Here is a 22,163-nt window from a genome sequence, read left to right on the forward strand (position 1 = left end):
TCATTCTAAGGGTACGTGCCCAGAATCAGTGTTCACTGCATTTTGGACGCACCATACTTCAGCTGTGTCCAAAACTTGGCGATGTAAAAATGCCATGCTCACTGTGCATGTACTGCCCGCAGTGTAAACTGACCTGCGGTGTTGATTTACGAGCCGCAAGCATGTCAACTGTTTGCTGCGTAGTCGCAAGCGTTCTCCTCAGGTAAAACAGAAGAGAGAGACCAAAAGTGCCCAAGCCTTGATCTCCTACGGTGGAGACTCGCAATCCCGCCATCAGACCCGCTGCGTCTCAGATTGTGGGCATGTACCCTTAAGCAATTTTCCTTTAATTGGGCTCACCTGGCAAACTAATCATCACAGGTGTTTGAGATGGAGTTCACTGATGCAAAGAACCACAATACCATTCATGAGTTTAATTGAAAAACAAAAAGTTACGTCTTTATGACACTGAAATCTAATTTGCATAATAATTTGGAATGCGATGTGATCCTGCACTCCTTTATAAGGGGTGTTAATACCCATAGGCTACACTCTCCTCATTAACAAATACACATCACCTGATCTGCTTCAGCCAATAATACATTCAAGTTTATAAAGCTTGGAGTTGGAAAATATAAAAATAATGAAATAGACAAGATGCTCACCTGTCTAATAATTGTGCATAGTGTATGTTCTGGAAAACTAATTGAAAAGTGACTAGTCTTGGCTGATATACAAGATCTACTGAAAAGAACAGTATAGGGCATACTAGATCTGACTGTTACTTGTTATCCAAAATTGGTATTGCCAAGATTCTACAGGTCATAAGCACATGTAAGGGAATACCATTTTAATACTGTATTAATTTACGGATACAATTTTTATTCTCTGTGATTAAATGTTTTGAGCTTAGTTGCCCGTGAATAGTTTGGATACACTGCTAGATTTTGTTACTTAACCTATTGAGATTTCATTTTAACCTTAGATTTAGAAAGCCTCATTTACTGTCAAAAATCACATACAAATACCTGAATTGCCAATTTTCTCATCTAATTTTACTTTCCATGTAAAAGATTAATCTCTTAAACTCATGCAACATGATTACATGGCAGCAGGCAGTAAGCTAGAGTGATGGTCATGCTGATAAGCAATCATTGGAACCCAGCTGATATAAATGGGGAAGAGCTGTTAGGCTATTAATCACCCAAAATTAAGATACTTGCCGCTTTTTATGAAAACTGTTATCATATATTATCTATTAAAAAAAAAAAAAAACACAACAGAAAAAGAAAACAATCCTCCACATTTTACTACAATTTGGTTAACATCTGGCCACAGAACATGACTCAGGTGTGGGTTTGTGACTAGCATTGATCAATGATGGAATGGTTTAAAAAGGACTGTTACAGAAAGTACCGTACTATTTCCAGAGGCAGAGATTACATAATAGGAGGGCTAACTGTACCTTGGGAAAAGGGAAACATTGAATCGCTTGGGCACAAACAGGTCATATTTTTGAAAATGGCTGGTATGAAAAAGTGAAATGAAAGCTACTCGCCTTTATTTATACAAATGTTCTAAAAATAAGTCAACAGAATTTCAATTCATTTTTTGTAATGCATGGTAAAGAAAGTACGCTGAGGAACATTTATGGTGGCCATGTTATATTAAAGGTACTTTTTCATCCAATTTTGCGTATTTGCTTTAGCTGTTTACAAGACCAAACTGGGCCCAATTCTATTTTAGAGTTTTTGCCAGACTTCTGGTTTAAAAACACCTTGAAATATTGCAACAAATTTGTGCAACTAAAGGGGGCTTTACACGCAACGACATTGCTAACGAGATGTTGTTGGAGTCACGGAATTCGTAACGCACATCCGGCCTCGTTAGCGACGTCGTTCCGCTAACGATCAAAAATACTCACCTTATCGTTGATCGTTGACACGTCGTTCATTTCCCAAATGTCGTTGCTGGACGCAGGTTGTTAATCGTTCCTGAGGCAGCACACATCGCTACGTGTGACACCCCAGGAACGACAAACACCATATCTGCGTTCTCCGGCAACGAGGTGGCTGTCACTTTCATGCGGCTGCTCTCCGCCCCTCAGCTTCTATTGGACGCCTGCCGTGTGACGTCGCTGTAACGCCTCACGAACCTCCCCCTTAGAAAAGAGGCTGTTTGCCGCCCACAGCGACGTTGCTAGTAAGGTAAGTATGTGTGACGGGTACTAGCGATATTGTGCGCCAGGGGCAACGATTGCCCAGGACGCACAAACGACGGGGATGGGTGCTTTCATGAGCGACATCGCTAGCGATGTCGCTGCGTGTAATGCAGCCTTAAGATCCACATTGCCAGTATTAATGACTTGGGCCCAATGTCTCTTACATGCACACAGCTCTGTACCTCTAACACTTTCCTGTTAAGACAAGTTTAGCATTTCTAGGGGTTTTTAGCCCCTTCTTCTGACTGCCCTTATTTATTAATTTTGCAACAGGAATTGCAGCTTTGAATGACAAGAATTTATTTTATTTTAACTCCTTCCCAACCTTGGACGTACTGTTACGTCCTGGTGATCATGTGTACACCGGAGCTGTGCATGCATGATTGCTACCGGTAGCTCACCTTAAGTGATAGGCGAGAGCTGGCTGTCACAGCCAGGGCTGATGCCTGCACCTCCCCTGTTTAACCTTCTAAATGATGCGATCAATAGCTGTTGCAGCATTTAGGTGGCTTGAAGAGGGTGTGCAATCCCTTTCCCACCTGATCGGGGCTCCTGCATCGTAATCACGGAGACCCGATCATTGCGATGGCAACCCAAAGTCTAATGACTACCTCCGGGTTACCTGGCTATGGTGGCCTCTTACACCATAGGATGTTTTGCTCTCTTTTTATTGCATAATTTTGAGTAAGGGTGATGATGAACAAAACAATTTGGCCTTTTTATTTTGCTTTGAAATTTACCAGATAAGATACATTTTTATGTTTAAAAAAAAAAAAATAAATAAATAATCTTTTAGGCTATGTGCGCATTTTGCTTTTTTACCTGCTTTTCCACTGCTTTTTCAACTGCAGCGTATTCATGCCAGCATGCTTGCGTTATGCTTTTCAAGCAAAGTCAATGAGACATTGAGCTTTCTTGTGCGCACTTTGCTGTTCAAAATGTTGTGTTTAATTTGCATAAATTTGGGCAAAAACTCAGTGTGTAAAGAAGCAACATGTCAATAGTTTTCGCCATTTTGGCTACATTTCCCTTCCAGTCAGTTTAATACAAAACTGCAGCGTTTCTAAAAGCACCAGAAAAGCACTAAAAACTCATGAAAACCGCAAGGTGCGCATAGGCTACTTTCTTTGCGTTTTATATGCATTTTTAAAGCCAAAAGCATTGTTTTTTCTGCCAGAGGATGCTTTTTGAACTGCAACTACCTCGACGCAACGTGCGTCCATAACCTTAGACACACACTACAGTTTAAAAGTTTGGGATCACGCAGACAATTTTGTCTTTTCTATGAAAAATCATACTTTTATTTATCAAATGAGTTGCATAATGAACAGAAAATATGGTCCAGATATTGCCCAGGTTAGAAATAATGATTTTTACTTGAAATAATAAATTTTATCCTTCACACTTTGCTTTCGTCACAGAATGCTCCTTTGCAGCAATTACAGCTTTGCAGACCTTTGGCATTCTAGCAGTTAACCCCTTCATGACCGGCCGATTTTTCGCTTTCCGTTTTTTTTTTGCCATTTTTCTTCCGAGACACGTAACTTTTTTTTATTTTTCAGTCAATATGGTCATGTAAGGGTTCATTTTTTGCAGAACGAGCTGTACTTTTAAATGAAACCATAAGTTTTACCATATAGTGTACTGGAAAATGGCAAAAAAAAATCCAAATGAGGAAACAAATTGCAAAAAAAGTGCGATAGCATTATTGTTTTTGAGATATTTTATTCACAGTGTTCACTGTATGGTAAACTGATGTGTGGGTGTGATGCCTGAGGTCAGTGCGAGTTCGTAGACACCAAACATGTATAGGTTTACTTTTATCTAAGGGGTTAAATAAAATCAGAAGTTTGTCCGAAAAAAGTGGCGCACGTTTTATGCCATATTCCGTTACCCATAGTGGTCTAATTTTTCAGGATCTATGGCTCAGTGACAGCTTATTTTTTTGCATCTCAGGCTGACATTTTAATGATACCATTTTTGCAAAGATGCTACGTTTTGATCGCCTGTTATTGCATTTAGCGCAAAATTTGTGGCGATTTTTTTTACCGCTACGCCATTTACTGATCAGATTAATTGATTTTATATTTTGATAGATCGGGCATTTCTGGACGCAGCGATACCAAATGTGTGTATATTTTTTATTTTTATAACCCTTTAATTTTCAATGGGGAGAAAGGGGGGTGATTTGAACTTTTAGGGTTTTTTTAATTTTTCAAACTTTTTATTTTATTTTACTAGTGCCCCTAGAGAACTATATGGATCAGCAATCTGATCGCTCTGCTATATTTGCTGATCACAGCTACACAGCTGTGAATAGCAGATATGCTCATTTGATGTCTCACCCAGCTCTGGGCCGGGTGAAACAGAAAGTGAGTCATGTGAGCTACAGGAGTCACCACATGACCCTGTGCTACCATGACAACCACCGGAAGTCACGTGATGTCACATGACTTCCGGTAACGACTGGTGAGTAAATGTTTATGTTTACCGCCGATGCCATTATAATGACGCTGTCACATATTGACAGGGCCATTTAAGGGGTTAAACGGAATGGGCAGATAACGATTCTGCTCATGCCTGGCAGGCACACATCTCAGCTGTAAAAAATCAGATGAGATGTGCGCTGATCACTGCCGGCAGCAGACCGCGGGCACTAACACTATGACCCCTAGGACGTAATATTACTGCCCTCAGTTGTTAAGGGGTTAATGTGCTGAGGTAATCTGGAGATATTTCTCCCCATGCTTCCAGAAGCCCCTCCCACAAGTTGGGTTGGCTTGATGACCGTACGGTATGCAAAAAAGTGCACACCGTACGGTCAAGCTGCTCCCACAACAGCTCTATAGGGTTGAGATCTGGTGACTGGGCTGGCCACTCCATTACAGATAGAATACCAGGTGCCAGATTCTTCCCTAAATAGTTAATGCATAATTTGGAGGTGTGCTTTGGGTCACTGTCCTATTGTAGGATGAAATTGTCTCCAATCAAGTGCTGTCCACAGGGTATGGCATGGCGTTGCAAAATGTAGTGATAGCCTTCATTATTCAAAATACCTTTTACCTTGTACAAATCTCCCACTTTACCAGAACTAAAAGCAACCCCAGACCATCACATTACCTCCACCATGCATGACAGATGGTGTCAGACAATCTTCCAGCATCTTTTCAGTTGTTCTGCGTTTCACAAATGTTCTTTTCCGTGATCCAAACACTTCAAACTTCGATTCATCGGTCTATAACACTTTTTTCCAATCTTCCTCTGTCCAATGTCTGTGTTCTTTTGCCCATATTAATCTTTTCCATTTATTAGCCAGTCTCAGAGATGGCTTTTTCTTTCCCACTCTGCCCTGAAGGCCAGCATCCCGGAGTCGCCTCTTTACTGTAGATGTTGACACTGGCGTTTTGCAGGTACTATTTAATGAAGCTGCCAGTTGAGGACCTGTGAGGCGTCGATTTCTCAAACTAGAGACTCTAATGTACTTGTCTTGTTGCTCAGTTGTGAAGCAGGGCCTCCCACTTCTCTTTCTACTCTGGTTAGAGCCTATTTGTGCTCTCCTCTGAAGGGAGTAGTACACACCACTGTAAGAAATCTTCAGTTTCTTGGCAATTTCGCATGGAGTATCCTTCATTTCTAAGAACAAGAATAGACTGACGTGTTTTACATGAAAGTTCTCTTTTTCTGGTGATTTTGAGAGTTTAATGGAACCAACAAATGTAATGCTCCAGATTCTCAACTAAGTCAAAAGGAAGGTCAGTTTTATAGCTTTTCTAGTCAGCAAAACTGTTTTCAGCTGTGTTAACATACTTGCACAAGGGTTTTCAAGGGATTTCTAAACATCCATTAGCCTTCTAACAGTTAGCAAACACAATGTACCATTAGAACACTGGAGTGGTGGTTGTTGGAAATGGGCCTCTATACACCTATGTAGATATTGCATTAAAAACCAGACGTTTGCAGCTAGAATAGTCATTTACCACATTAACAATGTAGAGTGTAATTCTGTTTAATTTAATGTTAGCTTCATTGAAAACAAATTAGTGCTTTCCCTTCAAAAATAAGGAAATCTCTAAGTGACCCTAAATGTTTGAACTGTAGTGTAATACCAAGTAAGTTTTTTTTGTTTTTGTTTAACCCCTTCAGCCCCCGGGCACTTTCCGTTTTTGCGTTTTTGTTTTTTGCTCCCCTTCTTCTGAGAGGCGTAACATTTTTATTTTTCCATCAATCTTGCCATATGAGGGCTTGTTTTTTGCGGGACGAGTTGTACTTTTAAATGAAACCATAAGTTTTACCATATAGTGTACTGGAAAACGGCAAAAAAATTCCAAGTGCGGAAAAATTGCAAAAAAAGTGTGATCGTACAATAGTTTTTGGGATATTTATTCACTGTGTTCACTATATGGTAAAACTGAGGTATCTATGTGATGCCTCAGGTCGGTGCGAGTTTGTAGACACCAAACATGTATAGGTTTACTTGTATCTAAGGGGTTAAAAAAAATTTACAAGTTTGTCCAATAAAAGTAGCGCACGTTTTGCGCCATTTTCCGAAACACGTAGCGTTCTTATTTTTAAGGATCTATGGCTCAGTGCTGGCTTATTTTTTGCGTCTTGAGCTGACGTTTATAATGGTACAATTTTTGCGCAGATGCTACGTTTTGATCGCCTGTTATTGCATTTTGCGTAAAACTTGCGGCGACCAAAAAACGTAATTTTGGCGTTTGGAATTTTTTTGCGACTACGCCGTTTACCAATCAGATTAATTGATTTTATATTTTGATAGATCGGGCATTTCTGAACGCGGCGATACCAAATATGTGTATATTTATTTATTTTTTAACCCTTTAATTTTCAATGGGGGGAAAAGGGGGTGATTTGAACTTTTAGGTTTTTTGTTTTTTTTTTATTTTTTAAAACTTTTTTTTTTACTTTTTTTTTTTATTTTACTAGTCCCCCTAGGGGGCTATAGCGATCAGCAATCCGATTGCTGATCGCTATCTGCTGATCACAGCTATACCGATGTAATCAGCAGATTCAGTCACTTTGGTTTTCCCTCTGCTCTCGGCCGAGGGAAAATGAAAGTGAAACATCGTAGCAGCAGGCGTCATCACATGACCCTGTGCTACGATGGAAACCACCGATAGTCACGTGATAACACACGTGACTTCCGGTGGGGGCGGCGGTGAGTAACAAACATGGCCGCGCGCATTTAAATCTTGCTGCCAGACTTTGGCAGCAAGACTTAAGGGGTTAATGGCCGCGGGTGGAAGCGATTCCACCCGCGGCTAGTAGGCACACATGTCAGCTGTTGAAAACAGCTGATATGTGTGCCGATCCACGCCGCCTGCCCGCGGCAGGGGGCGGGGCTTAACGGGACACGATCCTGGACGGATAGATCCGTCCAAGGTCGTGAAGGGGTTAATAGAAGGAAAAAGAGGTCTGGTTACAATTTTTTTTGTTCTATATGAAGAAAAATTGCATGTTTTTTTTTGGCTAGATAGCAGTACAAAAAAAAAAGTACTAATTGTCAGCAGCCATCGCAACCTATCGGCACCTCATGATCTTATATGGGTTTGATGGTGCTTAATGGATGTCCAGATGCCTGTTAGAATTATGTGCAATAAATGCTGATCAGATATTGAAAAAGGCATAAAATGATTTACCCCTTACCAACATATGAAATACTGATACATCATCTTTCCCAGCAGATAAGATGGCTGTGATAAGTGTTAATCTATCAATGCCACTGTTGGGGCTCGTGCGCAAGTTGCGTAATTTCATGCGTTTATGCAGCGTTTAGCACTATAGCGCAAATGCGTCCCCAGCACAATCTATGAAGATTGTGCATAATCCGTGCGCACAATGCTTTTTTGAACGCAGCGATTTGAGTGTCAAAAATTTGACAAAATCCCTGCGTTTAAAAATGCAGCATGTCAATTATTCCGTGCGCTTTGGATGCAGCTCCCACTCTGTCTATGGGAGAGCTAGCATCCAGAGCGCATGAAATCGGGATTTTTTCCTGCAGAAACACGGCATCCATTATGCAGTGTTTCTGCAGCGATTGGAATCGCACATGAGCTCTCAAATCACTGAAATGTGCGAATGAGCCCTTAATCTAAAAGTGGCATTTACAGCATGTTAGCAACGGGGAACGCCATTGAGTTTCAGTGACAGCCAGGGCTCTGCTGAAGACCCTCTGAGCCAATCATGAAGGTAAACCTGTGAAAGTCTGGCTAATGTTCATAGGCGACTGTGATTGTTGCTATATATATATTATATATAGCAATTCTGTGGTATTGCTGTATATAGCACAATCGGAAGATCATAGGTTCATGACCTCGAAGATGATTAACAAATGCAATAAAGTTTTAAAAATATGTAATAAAAAAAAAAAAAGTAAAAAAGCTTAAACAACCCCCCTTTTCCACCATTACATTTTAAAGATTTTGTCCATTACCCAGACAACCCTTTCTCAATCAGTGCGTTTGACACCGTCAAAATAACACACTGGTGTCGGCACCATTCTAGCAAGGTCGACACTTGCTCTCTTGGGGTTCATGTGACAATGTTACGTCAGGCAAGCCCTGATTGAGAAGGCATTGTCTGAGTAGTGGACAAAACCTTCAAGAAAGTATATATAATTATTTATTTAAAATACACATATTTGGTGTCACTACATTTGTTAAAATATGTAATAGTAATATTATGTAATAAGTGATTAAAATAGAAAATAAATTAATACAATTGGAAAATGGTTTTATGAGGGGAAAAAAAAAACAACATAATGCCAGAATTGCATTTTTTCGGCACCCTCAACAGCGCAAAAAAATGTAATAAGAGGCAATGAAAAGATTGTATCTATCCTAAAGTAGTATAAATAAAAACAGCAACTCGGGGTGCAAAAACAATCAGTAACAAAGCTCTATATTCAAAAACTGAAAACTTTAATCGGAAAATGCCAACAATAGCTACATATTTTTCATCACCTAAATGCAAAAATTATACATTTTTGGATTTGCCGTAACCAAACTGACATTGGTTGTCCTATTTTCAAGACATGTTGCCATAAAACGAACAATGTAAATTTAAAATAAATTGCAGAATTGCGCTATTTTTTTCATCACTATTTCGCCATGCTTGGATTTTTTTACCCGCTTACAAGTACATTACACGATAAAATGGATGGTTCCTTCAAAAGTACAACTTGACCTGTAAAAACAAGCCATCACGCAGTTATGTCGACAGAAAAATAATGAAATTATGACTCTTGGAACAAGGGGAGGAGAAAACGATAGCGCAAACACAGAAAATGCCCAGTCACAATAACCCGGATTATGCAGGAGACCTCTAGGTCAGCCCTCCTCCCCTCCAGTCACAATAAAACTTTGATGACCCATCTTCAAGAATAGGCTATCAATGTTTCAGACCCAAAGAACCAAAATTTAGACTTTTCAACAAGAAAAATAGGAATTCTAAACGCAAATTAACTTAAATTTCTAACCTTTTTCACACTTACATAATATGCCAAATATAACATGTTGGATATAAACTTGAAAATCTTAAGACCTCAAAAGTTCCTTCAGTCATTCCAAAACACAGAAAGGTGAATTGGAAATCATTAACGAATATTGATTTTGAACTCAAAGTCAGTATACTTTTCATAAATGAAAACTGGATGAACGATGTGGGTAACTGTTGTAGAATGATAAGATGGAAATATAAACTACACTTGCCTTTTCACTTTTCAAGGGCGTACTATGTGCAGCTGCTTCTGGGAAATGTTCTAGTACGTTCTGATGATCTTCTTCGGGCTGCTGCCCTGGTTGTGTTCCACCCGTTGCTTTCTGGTCTTTTTCTTGATCTTGTTTAGTTTCAGAATCAGCACCCGTTTCTAAAGTCATGGTGTTTTATTGTCTGCAAAAAAGAATAAATTCAACTAAATGCACTTCAATACATAGGAATATTGTGTTTAAGTAAAGAAAAAAAAACTACACAGAAGCCATAAAACAGTGGGGCACATTCAACTCACTCAACACTCACAAGAAAAAAAAAAGCAGGACAAAATAGAAAAGGCTTTAAGAATACATCATAAAAATATTATAAACAGATTTCTTATTCTGTAAAAATGACTAGATTATTTGATACAAAAAAAGCTACATTACTTCTAGGCTATTATATGTTTTCTGATAAAAAAAAAAGAAGATTTAAAAAAAAAATCAACTATGAAAATCAGTATGAAAAATATCTCTCAATCTGTATTAATCGTGTGATCCCAACTAGAGAAGAGCGGACCTGTAGAAATTCAGTTCGGCAGATTCAGCCAAACTTTTTAAATTAAAAAAAAAAAACAAACAAAAAAAACAGAGGCGCTCAAAAAGTGTACAAGATGGTAAGGGAAATAAGATAATGGTAATGGTGGAAGCTGGAAATCACATGTAGATGTGCCACATAGTGAAAGGTAAACAATTAATAAATCAGTTCTACTACGCTACCCAACGTGGTGTGGTAAGGCCCCTTTACACACAGACTTTCTAGCGATCCCACCAGCGATCCCAACCTGGCCGGGATCGCTACAAAGTCTCTGGTGAGCTGTCAAACAGGCAGACCTGGCCAACGACGCAACAGCGATCCGGACCTGCAGAACGACCTAGCTAGTCATTGGGGACGTTGTAAAGCAGCTTTTTGAAAGGGATGTCGCTAACGAAGTCGCTGTAAAGTCCCCTTTACACACTGAGACTTTCTAGCAATCATGCTGCACAGCAGGAAACAAAGGACCAAAGAATGGTCCTGAACGATTTGTAGCGATCAGCAACTTCACAGCAGGGGCCAGATCGCTGATGTGTTTCACACACTGCAATGTCGCTGGGGAGGTCGCTATTACGTCACAAAACCGGTGACGTTACAGCGATGTCGTTTGCGATGTTGCAGTGTGTAAAGCCACCTGTAGTGATCACACAAAATCAAAATTAATTAATTGATGGGCTACAATGCAAATTGTGGGTTAGGTCCTTGCTAGAGGGCAGAAATCCTGAGGAAGAAGACGTGCCAGCCTTCGATACAGGTAGGAGCGGGTTTCTTTGCTCATACAGGCTTCCGTAGCCTGTACCGAGCTGAGCCTTGTGATGTCACACGCTCTTTCCTTTGAGTGCATTTGGTATTTGGTATACGCATTCGCGGCTCGTAGATACCCAGTGCTCATCATCGTCGTTTGCACTCTCCAACCCCAGGAGAGGCACAGGACTTGCATTGATCAGGATTTACCTCAAGGTAAGTGACTCAGTTTTTACCCTACCACCACTGTGTAATATTGCATGGTTGCCTGCTGGGTTTCTGCTCTCTGCCCAATAGCGAGGCCCTAACCCACAATTTACACTGTATTATCCACCTAGAACTTTTATCAAGCAAGGGTAGTGTGTCTAACTGACTAGATCAGTATATTTGTTCTGGGATGCCTGAAGCAGGGAGTCCTAAGCATTTGGATTGATTTATGGTCCACTGTATGGTCCATTGTATGATTTATCCCTTTGTTGCCCCTCAATTAATTAATTTTGAATTTGTGTTACCACTACCACACCACGCAGGGTAGCACAGTAGACCTGATTGTTATTGTTTGCCTAGAACTTTAAATTAAGTTTGATTTGGGACCTGAACTTGACATAAACCCTAATGGAAGTCACTAACTGGGTAGTTCGAGCCTCCGCTCACATGCAGCTAGCCATAAACAGATAATTTTAGGGGGTGGGTGGGAGGGGTTTTTCCTATTTATTTTTTTATCTAATAATGCTGTTGTCACCCCCCAGTGCGAGCCAATCAAACACTGCAAGCGGCTCGCACTGGGCTGAGCTTACCAGAGCACAGTGATGCTCGTGTGAGTCGTGTTCATACGTAAAAGCACCAGAACTCTGTTTTTTGTTTTAATTTTTTTTTATAAAAATCTGAACACCAAATCTCAGGGTTGCTCATCTCTAATCAAAAGACAATCAGGGTTATTTTCAGCAAGTTGCAATCGTTTAAAAGAAGCCATGATGCATATGGTAGGTCTTGATGATGTTTTTCTAGCTCAAAGCCTAGAACATAGCAACAAAAAGAAAAAAAAACTAAGTAATCAGATTTTTACCATGTAAATGTTATTGAAAACCCAAAGTAGTTTTTAGTCCTATATCTGTAAGTATACTTTAAAGCTGACCCTACACGATCCTAACCAGAATACAATCATTCATTGGATAATTTGTATAAATGATTCCAGCTGCAACATGCCAAATTAAATCAGCAGAATAGAATTTTTTTTTTTTAAAAAAACCCAGTGCAATGTGCTTGTACAAACTGGTGAAGAATCAGAGATAAACTGTAAGGGTACTTTCACACTTGCGTTATTTTCCTTCCGTTACAATCCGCCCTTTTGGGAAACAGCGGAATCCGTTAACGGATTCCGCTGTTTCCCATAGACTTGTATGGTTGACGGATTGTACCAAAAGGAGCTGCGTTGCTTCCGCTGGGCGACGCTCCGTTGCTTCCGCCCAGCGGGAGGAACGCAGCATGTAACGTTATTTTGAGCAGCGGAATCCTCTGGATTTCACTGCGCATGCTCTTTTTTTTTTTTTTTTTTTTTTTTTTTTTTTTAAATCAAACTTTATTTTGGCTCGCAGTGGCCGAACGTTCAGCTGAGCGCCCGGCCGTCGGCAAGCGACAGCGCTCAGCTGAATGACCGGCCACCAGCATGCCCGGCCGCCGGCAAGTCACAGCGCTCAGCTAAGCGCCCGCCCGCCGGCATGCCCGGGCGCCGGCAAGTGACAGCGATCAGCTGATCACCCGGCGGCCGGCTGCAGGGAGCGATCAGCTGATCACCCGGCGGCCGGCGGCCGGGAGCGATCAGCTGATCACCCGGCAGCCGGCTGCAGGGAGCGATCAGCTGATCACCCGGCAGCCGGGAGCGATCAGCTGATCACCCGGCGGGCGGGAGCGATCAGCTGATCACCCGGCGGCCGGCTACTGGGAGCAATCAGCTGATCACCCAGCGGCCGGCTGCAGGGAACGATCAGCTGATCGTTCACTATAGTCTGCCGCTGGTAAAACCGGGAAAAAAAAAAAAAAAAAATCAAAACGAATTGCGTTGTTTTGCAGCATCCGTTGCATCCGTTGTGTCACTATATGCAACACATCCGTTGCATCCGTTACACAACGCAATGCAACGGATACCGTTCAACGCAAGTGTGAAAGTAGCCTAAATCATACCATACACATCTAGTTTTAAGCAACAGTTGCCATAATATTCCAACCAGCAGATTGAATATTAGTAACACAGAAGTGTACCGATGGCCATTACAAATGATAAATTACATAGTCTTTTAAAAGAAAGAGTCTGGTAATAAGGAAGGCATTAGGCATTATTTTATCCACGTGCATGTGTCAGCTTAAGGCCGGGGTCACGCTAGGTAACAGCATCCAATGTGAGAGAATCGATGCAATATACTAATGACATTTGGCTCAAACTCTGCTGTGAATGTGAGCCGAGTGTCATTCTACTGTGATCTCATTCTCTAGGGTATGACAATCAGATCACAGGTGCGGAGAAGGAGAGATTAATCTAACTTCTCCCCTGCGTGTCGCTACGTATATCAGACTGCACTCGGGTGACATCAGTGCAGTTCGTTCTTTCACAAGCATCAATAGACTTGGATGGGTACGATTAAGCTGAGACATGCTGCGGCATGAGAAAAAAAAATTGCTTATAGGACCTGTTTCATGGTATAACACTGGGCCGAGTGCTATCTTAAAAAAACATCGGATAGCACTCAGCTGTGTTATATGCTGACTTTATGCTAGTGTGAGTGCACTATGAGGTCATGTGCACACTGCCTTTTTTATGCATTTTTTTGTGCAGATTTCCCACAAATCTGCATACCTATCCTTATGCCAGCAATGTCAATGAGAATTCTGAAGTGCTGTGAACATGTTCCAGATTTTACCCTTTCAAATATGGTGCAGAAAATAATCTGCAGCATATTAATTCTTAGTGAGTTTTTGCTTCAGTTTTCCCACCTATTGACTTCATAAAACTAGAAAAAACTATAAAAAGGTTAAATGTTTCCATAAATTGCTCTATATGAAATGTTAAAAATCCCAAATATATTTTAGGTGATAATGCAGAAGTTTTTACTTATTTGTATTCCATAGAGAAAAAAGTCCTATTCTTATGTCTGCTTTTTTTATACAAATACAAAATTTAGCAATATGAGAAATGGAATAAAAAGAGTTGCATACCAAAAAAGATATTAGGACAAAAAAGACAATCCGCAAGTGATTGTAACTAAGAAGTAGCCCCAAATGGCCTTAATCAGGTAATCAATGATACAATAAAATTGCTTTCAAGATTTTAGCTTTTCTCTAAAAAAAACTTGGGAGGTGCTCAACACCGCCAGAAGCCTTCTCCAAAAATATGTTGGGAACATTAATTTTAGATTCTATGATAAAACTAACTTAAATTCACACATTTATTTAGTTTATTACTCGAGGATGCCACCGCTGTTTCCATTAGGACTTCAGAAAGCTCTTCTTCATATATGAAGTCTCTAACGTTATTAAAAAAGTATTTGCTGCCCAAAGAAAAAACCTTTCACAGCTGTACATATATTTCCTCTCAGTGGCAACAGGGCTTATCTTTTTATAGTGTTATCCATTGACCGAAACCTTATTAATGTTACAATACAATACAAAAACTATTTTCAGACACAGATACCAAAGTCAAATTATGGGATGCTCTGTAAAGGGTACTCAACTCTACAGTAATATCATTAAAATTAAATAAGTAATGCTCTATTTGGCCAAGCTTCGCTTACTTCCCAAAAAATTGATGGAACTAGCGTAATAAAACCCTAAGATGCAACTACGTATTATCAAAAACCACTGGCTACAATACAATTCCATCTGACGCCAGGGACACTAGAGCCAAGGTCCGTCAACATGTGCCTAGTATAGAACAATTGTTTACACATTTATTCAAATTTTTCGAAATATACATTTTTTTTCAACTACTGTCTAGGTATGAAGAATTTTAGATATGTTTGATAGTAACTGTTGGCTTCTGCACACTTTGTAGCAATCATTTCTCCTTGTATACGAGCAGATGAAAAGATCATTTCATTTAGCGAGTTAGGTAAATGTAACATACTCACCTTACCTCGCTCTGTCTGCCTTCACTGTCAGGCCCTATACTCGGCAAGCAGCTCTAAGAGCGGGAGAGGTAGCAATGATGGAATTGCTAAGTGGTGATCTTACTGCCTAGCACATTCTCTGCATTTCTCTACTAGGGGAGCAAGCAGCAAATTCCCCTGCAATATCTTCTACTGGGATTAATTCTAAATGTATTTAGATTAGGTATTGATGAGCAACGGGTGGAGCCGGTCAGTGGACCAATTACATGACCGTGTTCAGAAGTCAATTGGGGTTCTCAGCGACCGGGCGGCACAGTGGTTAGCACTGCAGTCTCACAGCACTGGGGTACTGGGTGCAAATCCCACCAAGAACAATATCTGCAAGTTTCTATGTTCTCCCCATGTTTGCGTGGGTTTCCTCCGGGTGCTTCAGTTTCCTCCCACACACCATAAAAAACATACTGATAATTTGTGAGCCCCAATGGGGACAGTGGTGCTGATGTATGTTAAGTGTTGTGTTATATAAAAATAAAGATTCATTTTATTTATATTGCATTACCATAATGCTCCTGGCATGTTCATTACTAAGCGATCTTCTGTATTCTAGAATGGCTTTTGGAACCAGTACTCCGAAATTAACCGTATAGACATAGTATATAGCGAGCGTACATTTCATCAATTGGATAAATATGTAGATACTAGCTCTGACACCACCACCCAAAACTGTAGTGAACAATTGTCTTCTAGGAGTTTGTATTTTCACAGAAGACAGGAAAATTGGAAATCCACCAGAGCAGAATTTCATCCAGATGGGAGGCCATCCTCTCAAAGATGTGGTTTGGTTTGAAGAGAATTAACCATACAATATCGGCTCACAGTTGTAGAACATGTAGAATCTACACAAGCCCGATAAATAGAAATATATTCCTTTATACATAACTGAACATATTAAGGTAGGCTTCAATTTTCCGGTTTGATATGCAAATTGTGAGCTTTTCTTGGGAAATGCTGTCAGGTGTAAATAGGAAAATATAGGCTGTCTCGCACATCAGCTTCTCTGTGTTATTTTAACACATTCCTTTTTCCTCTATGTAGTTTTTTTTTCGTGACAGATTGCCCTCAACAGAACCTGTTTTTCCTTTCATCACTTTACACAAACCTGAATGAATTGGGTTTATAAGGAGCTGAAAAGATATCTACAAGCCCTACCTGGAACCAAATGTTCAAGATGGTCATACACGAAAAACCTTAGAAGAACGTTAGAAGTATTTTAAAAACTTAAAATCACAAAGTAAAAAAAAAAGAAAAATAGAATAAAAAAAGTCTAAAAATATTCATAATTAATATTATCAATAATAATAAAAGATAATAACAACAAGTACATAGGAGTAATATCCATTTCAGCTGCTAGTGCTTATGACTTTTACAACAGAACACTGCACATTGCTACCTTTATTTTTAAAGCACCACTCCAGAATGTTTTTATTTTACCACTGGAGTGTTGCTTTAAAGGATATGTGCCCACATTTAGGATTTGGCGCAGAAATCTCTGCACCATTCACTTGGCAGAAAAAAACGCAGCGAAACAAAATTTTTGTCACATTTTCGGTGCAGATTTTCCCAATTCACCTTTGAGGGCGATGACAGCTATCCATTGTGTATGGGGCTCCTTATACTAATTTAGAAAAGTGTGCTACATTTATCTCTGTGATATTTGCCAAGACAAATCTGACACATCTTAAGACACATTTATCTCCACCTCTTGGATATCTTTCTTTATATCATATTTTCAAACCTAAATCCTTATTTTAGTCAATCTGAATACAAACAATGGTGATGGCTGCCCTGTGGTTAGCACTGTATCCTTGTGGCACTGGAGTCCGTGGGTTCAAGTCCCACTAAGGTTATTGTCCATACCTGGGTACTCCTGCTGCCTCTCACACTCCAGACATACCAATCTAGATTGTGAGCTCTAATGGAGACAGTGGGGATGATGTCTGTGAAGCGTTGTAGAATTAATGGCATGATCTAAATAAGTAAAATAAATAATGGTTGACACTCAGGATTGGTTAGGTGGAGATGAAGGGTACTCATAACCTCTTAAGAGAATTTATATAGTCACACTTCTGCGGTTCAGTGTTCACAGTAGCCTCACACCCCTTGATAACGCCTGACAAGGTGAAACATGTTGAGGAGGTACTTTTCTTTAGTTTGAAATTGCAATACCATGGGAAAAATTAGCTGTGTCAAACAGTATTACAAAATAGGAGCAGACAGCGACATTTCTAAGCAGTTCACCATCTGCTGTGCCAGTAAAGTGCTTGTAATGCCTGGGGTGTCTATATCACTGATCACTGCAGCATACTGCGGCCATGGATTAAGGAGGACATGCCTCACACAGACACACACATATATATGTACGGCAAGTAAGCTTGAATAATGAATCCTGCTGTTTAGAAATGTCAATTAAATACATAGCTAATCTTCCAGGGTCAGTGGTGTTTTTAAAATCATATTTGTATATATTAGGTCACTGCTGTCTATTAGGTTTTATGGACAGAGTCAAATAAAAGCTATATTTTATTATAGACTTGGCATTTAGGGTCAATATTGTTTGTCTTACTCCTCTTTCAACCGTCCGTGAAAACCACGCACGTTTTGCACGGATGTGTAAAAGGTGCGTATTGCCCTCCGTGTACCTGATTTTGGCACACGTGTGTTCTCTTTGTGCTATCCGTGATAACACACGGAGAACAGGAACTTTCTGCTCACCTGTCCCTGGCGCTGCTGTCCGTGGTGCTGATCTACAGTCTCCAGCCCTGCCGACTCTCTGCTGGTGCCGTTTTTGGTCCTCTGTTCCATGCATATGCCATGAGCATAATGAGCGGGGGTTGGAAGTGTGATGCCCCAGGGCTGTGGGGTACTCTGTCCCGGGCGCGTGGTGCGCAGTGTGGGAGATCACTCGTGGTTGCAGCCGATGCCCTGTTCCATGGCCCTGGGGGTCGGTCCGAATAAAAAGGGGTAAAAATAAAAGAAAAGGGGAGAAAAAAAATAAAAGATTTTTTTCTACTATGCCACTTGCGGTATGCGGCCAGGTTATTTGAAGCTGCCGCTGCAGGGTCTTGCTGGGGCTGATGGAGTAATGCAGCTTAGGTGTTTTGGGCCCTTCGCAAGCAGGGCTAGGCCCCAGCAGTGGATGATGGGGGTTATAGTAGGGAACAGTCAGTGCATGTGTACGGAGGCGGTAAGGAAACAGTCCACACCAGTATTGCAGTTTTAACTTGCCTTGTCTTTACTTGGTTTGTGTTTGGACCCGCTGGTGTCGGTTCCAGGTGTTCCCACTACTCTTGTTCTCCATGCCAGCTGTGATGTGGGTTGGCTGTTCTCCTTGCACACTTGTTGTTGATGGGCTCCCGTGGCCTAGAGCTACTTGGGAACCCCTCTGTTTCTGTCTTGGTCATATTGCAGGCAGCCTGGACTATTTAAGGGGTTCAATCACTGGTCCCCTCTTTGCTGCTGATGCTTCAGTCTCTTTGGTTGGCGATGAACCCTGGAGATCTTCTCGCCTGGCAGATTTAACAGCTGACTATAAAGTGTCCCGCTATCCTAGGGTCTGCACCCCGCCTCGTGCCGAGTCCTGTGAGCCTAGGTTCCAGACTTCCACAGACCCCCCCCACCCCGCAGTTCCTAGAGTATTCCACTTCCACAGGTAAATCACGGTCCCTGGAGTTCTGGTTCCTTGCTCCACAGTCCCTCACTCCTGTTACAGCTTTCCGTTATTACTGCAGGTCTTTTCCTTTCTTTCTGTACTTTCACTCCTCGGACTTCTACTCTCAACTCCTCGCACTCCTTGCTCCACTCACTTTCTTCTCCTCCTCTACTTTTTCCCACCAACTTCCCAACTGACCACTAGCCCCTCACCTTGATGGGTCTCTCCCTACAGATTGGGTTGCGACTATCCAATCAGTGCCCATCCCTTTTATCTGTTGCTAGGCAGTCTCCCAGTTTGGTGTTGGGGTTGTGTGTGTGGCCTGAAGGTGCTGGTGTGTCGACTGGCACGGATATTCCAGGGTTTGGGTTTCCACGTTCACATTTGTGGCACCTGGTACCGCAGGGGTGGTACATTAGCAAGTGACAGCAGCGGCAGAGACAGCAGCGCTGGAGAAGAGGAGTATAGAAATTCATGTTATTTCACAAACACATGTGTTTTCTCCGGTACGTGTTACACTGATGTCACACGGAGCACATCCATGCGGTCCGTGTGAAACCCATGCTGCCGAAGAAAAAAAACAGATATGTCTACGTGTAGAGCACACGGACACACGTATGCTCCACACTGATACACGGTCCATGGCAAAACACGCATGTTTGCGCAAACTTATTTATTTTAATGGGTCTACGTGTGCCCGTGTCTCCGGTACGTGTGAGAACGGACGTCACACATACCGGAGACACAGATGTGTGAAGGACAATTTGTGATAGCAGTTTAGATTTTATTGCAGTTTGGCACCGACTGTTGCATTCTGAGCCACGTTCTCTTTTTTGCTACGTCACTCTTCTTCCAGTAAATTAAATTCTTTTTTTATTTTTTTGAGTCAGGTGCAATTTTTCTATATCACATATAAATCGGTTTGAGGCTATGTGCCCACGTTGCGTTCTGTCCCTGCAGAAATTTCTGCAGCGATTTGAACAGCACACGTGCGCTTCAAATTGCTGCAGAAACAGTCCGTAATGAAAAGCCGATTTCATGTGCTCTGGATGCAGCCCCTTCCATAGACAGAGCGGGAGCTGCATGCAAAGTGCATCAAAGAAGTGACATGTTGCTTTTTAGAACGCAGCGCTTCGTCAGTAGCCGAATCGCTGCGTTCTAATATGCCACGTGGGCATGGATTAGGCACAATTTTCATAGATTGTGCTGGGGACGCAGGATGCATGCAGTTACGCTGCAGTGCTGAACGCAGCGTGACTGCATGAAAATACGCTACGTGGGCACATAGCCTAAAACTAAATGTGACATTTAAGTGTAGTGTGCAAAAGAGAATAAAGGCACTTAGGAACGTCTCTCATCTTGTGCCGCAAGTAGGCACAACTGAAGTGAATGCAGCCGAGAAAACGTTGGGCTTCAAGCCATCATAGTCTGACAGAAGGAAACATCTAACTCCAACCTCCAGTCTGGATGGAATTCAATAGTGGATGATGGACTACTTATTTGAGGCCATGAGGAGAGAAACTGAAGGTTCTGAAGAAGAGATGTAATTACTTTGAGGGCTAAAAATACAATGTGTGTTGGCTCCAATATATGAGTCTTCATCATTACATGATGAAAGTTCCTAAATTGGAGCCGAAACACGTTGTATGTTGATCCCTCAGTAAATTACTATCCCTTGATAAAGTAACCATATCCCACTTGAATTTTTCTTCTCGGTATCAATGCAAGTGGATAGTCCATCATCTACTTTTGATTATATATCAAGAGATCTGTTTAATATGGATATATTCCTTTTGTAATTTTTTTATTTTATGTATTTTTGCAACTACAAACAAATTACTTCATTAGAAAACTGCTTTATACTAGAACCAATTCTTTGTTCACTGTGCAATATATTCTGCCAAGATCTAGAACAGATACTGTAATGCACATACAGCGTATAATAAAAAGTGTCAACCATCCGGTCTGATTTTTGCTTGAAAAAAGGGTTTCCTATTAGAGACAGGTAGATTTTTCCAGCAAAACTGTCGCATCAACATTCTGTGGTATTAATCCACTCTGCTGTGTGCTTTGCAACAGAAATGGAGCCTGCAATTGGTATCAGAATGAAATACTGCAGAGATAAGCACTCTTCTCAGCTCTCGCCTGGGAAAACCCATTAGTCAGTACTCTGGGATGTGACATCTACAAAACAAATTAAATCTCAAAAGCCTGCTTCAACCCCATTGTGCAGTACAAAAGGTGGAAGAGTAAACAGCTTCACTTGTCTGATGTAACTGTTTATTTAGAATAAAATTTCGGTCATTGGTGTCAGTAATAATCAGACATTCTAGAACACTGGAAAACATGGAGGCCATCATTCACTACTCTCAATCAATGAGACCTTTCTATCAAAGGAGGTACAGGCTGAGGGGTGCTTATTATTAAGCTTGTCACTCTCCATCAGGGGAGATATGGTTAGCACTGCAGTCGTGCAGCACTGGGGTCCGTCCGGGTTCAAATCCCAACCTAGGACAACATCAGCAAGGAGTTTGTATGTTCTCCCTGTGTTTGCATGGGTTTCCTCCAGGTTCTCCGGTATCCTCCCATACTCCAAAGACATACTGATAGAGAATTTAGATTGTGAGCCCCAATGGGGACAGTGGTGATCACATATGTAAAGCGCTATAGAATTAATAGCGCTACATAAGTTAGTAAATTAAATACATAAAATAAATATTACCCCTTAGACCACCATAATAGGTTAATCAGACCTCTTGCTTTGCACTGCAGAGGAGAAAATACCCAGAAACATGTGGCTGCAAATAGAATGTGGGGTTTGGCTTTTATTTTAAGTCATATGGCTATGCATGTTAAATGGACGATATTGACTTTTCAGATTGCAACTTCTGCTAGGTGGCACTAGAGTTCAAGTCCTTTTCCTCTGAAGAGACAATTGGCTAATTTAATTTCCCAGAGGTGCACTGAATGGTCTAAAAGTCTCTTTAAGACATCTTGGCACTCTCCTCCAGGAGAGAGGGTACCTCTTAGATCCCAATTAGAAGCCTCTTATTCAGTCAAATCAGATTTCTTGTTTTGCACTGAGGAGGGGGAAATTCCCCGAAAC

At 41.1% G+C, this 22,163-nt stretch overlaps 1 protein-coding gene across 25 annotated transcripts in view; it reads right to left on the reverse strand.

The window, feature by feature from the left end:
• EPB41L3 (erythrocyte membrane protein band 4.1 like 3) overlaps positions 1–22,163 on the reverse strand; it is a 311,036-nt gene that overhangs the window by 221,666 nt on the left and 67,207 nt on the right. For all 25 annotated transcript variants that reach the window (XM_075314499.1, XM_075314519.1, XM_075314518.1 and 22 more), the window contains exon 2: positions 9,931–10,111. In XM_075314499.1, the coding sequence (XP_075170614.1) occupies positions 9,931–10,098 (168 nt within the window). In that variant the 5' untranslated portion in view covers positions 10,099–10,111. The remainder of the gene's footprint in view (positions 1–9,930; positions 10,112–22,163) is intronic.

The sequence above is a fragment of the Anomaloglossus baeobatrachus genome, chromosome 6 (genome assembly GCF_048569485.1).
Source record: "Anomaloglossus baeobatrachus isolate aAnoBae1 chromosome 6, aAnoBae1.hap1, whole genome shotgun sequence".
Classification (NCBI taxonomy): domain Eukaryota; kingdom Metazoa; phylum Chordata; class Amphibia; order Anura; family Aromobatidae; genus Anomaloglossus; species Anomaloglossus baeobatrachus.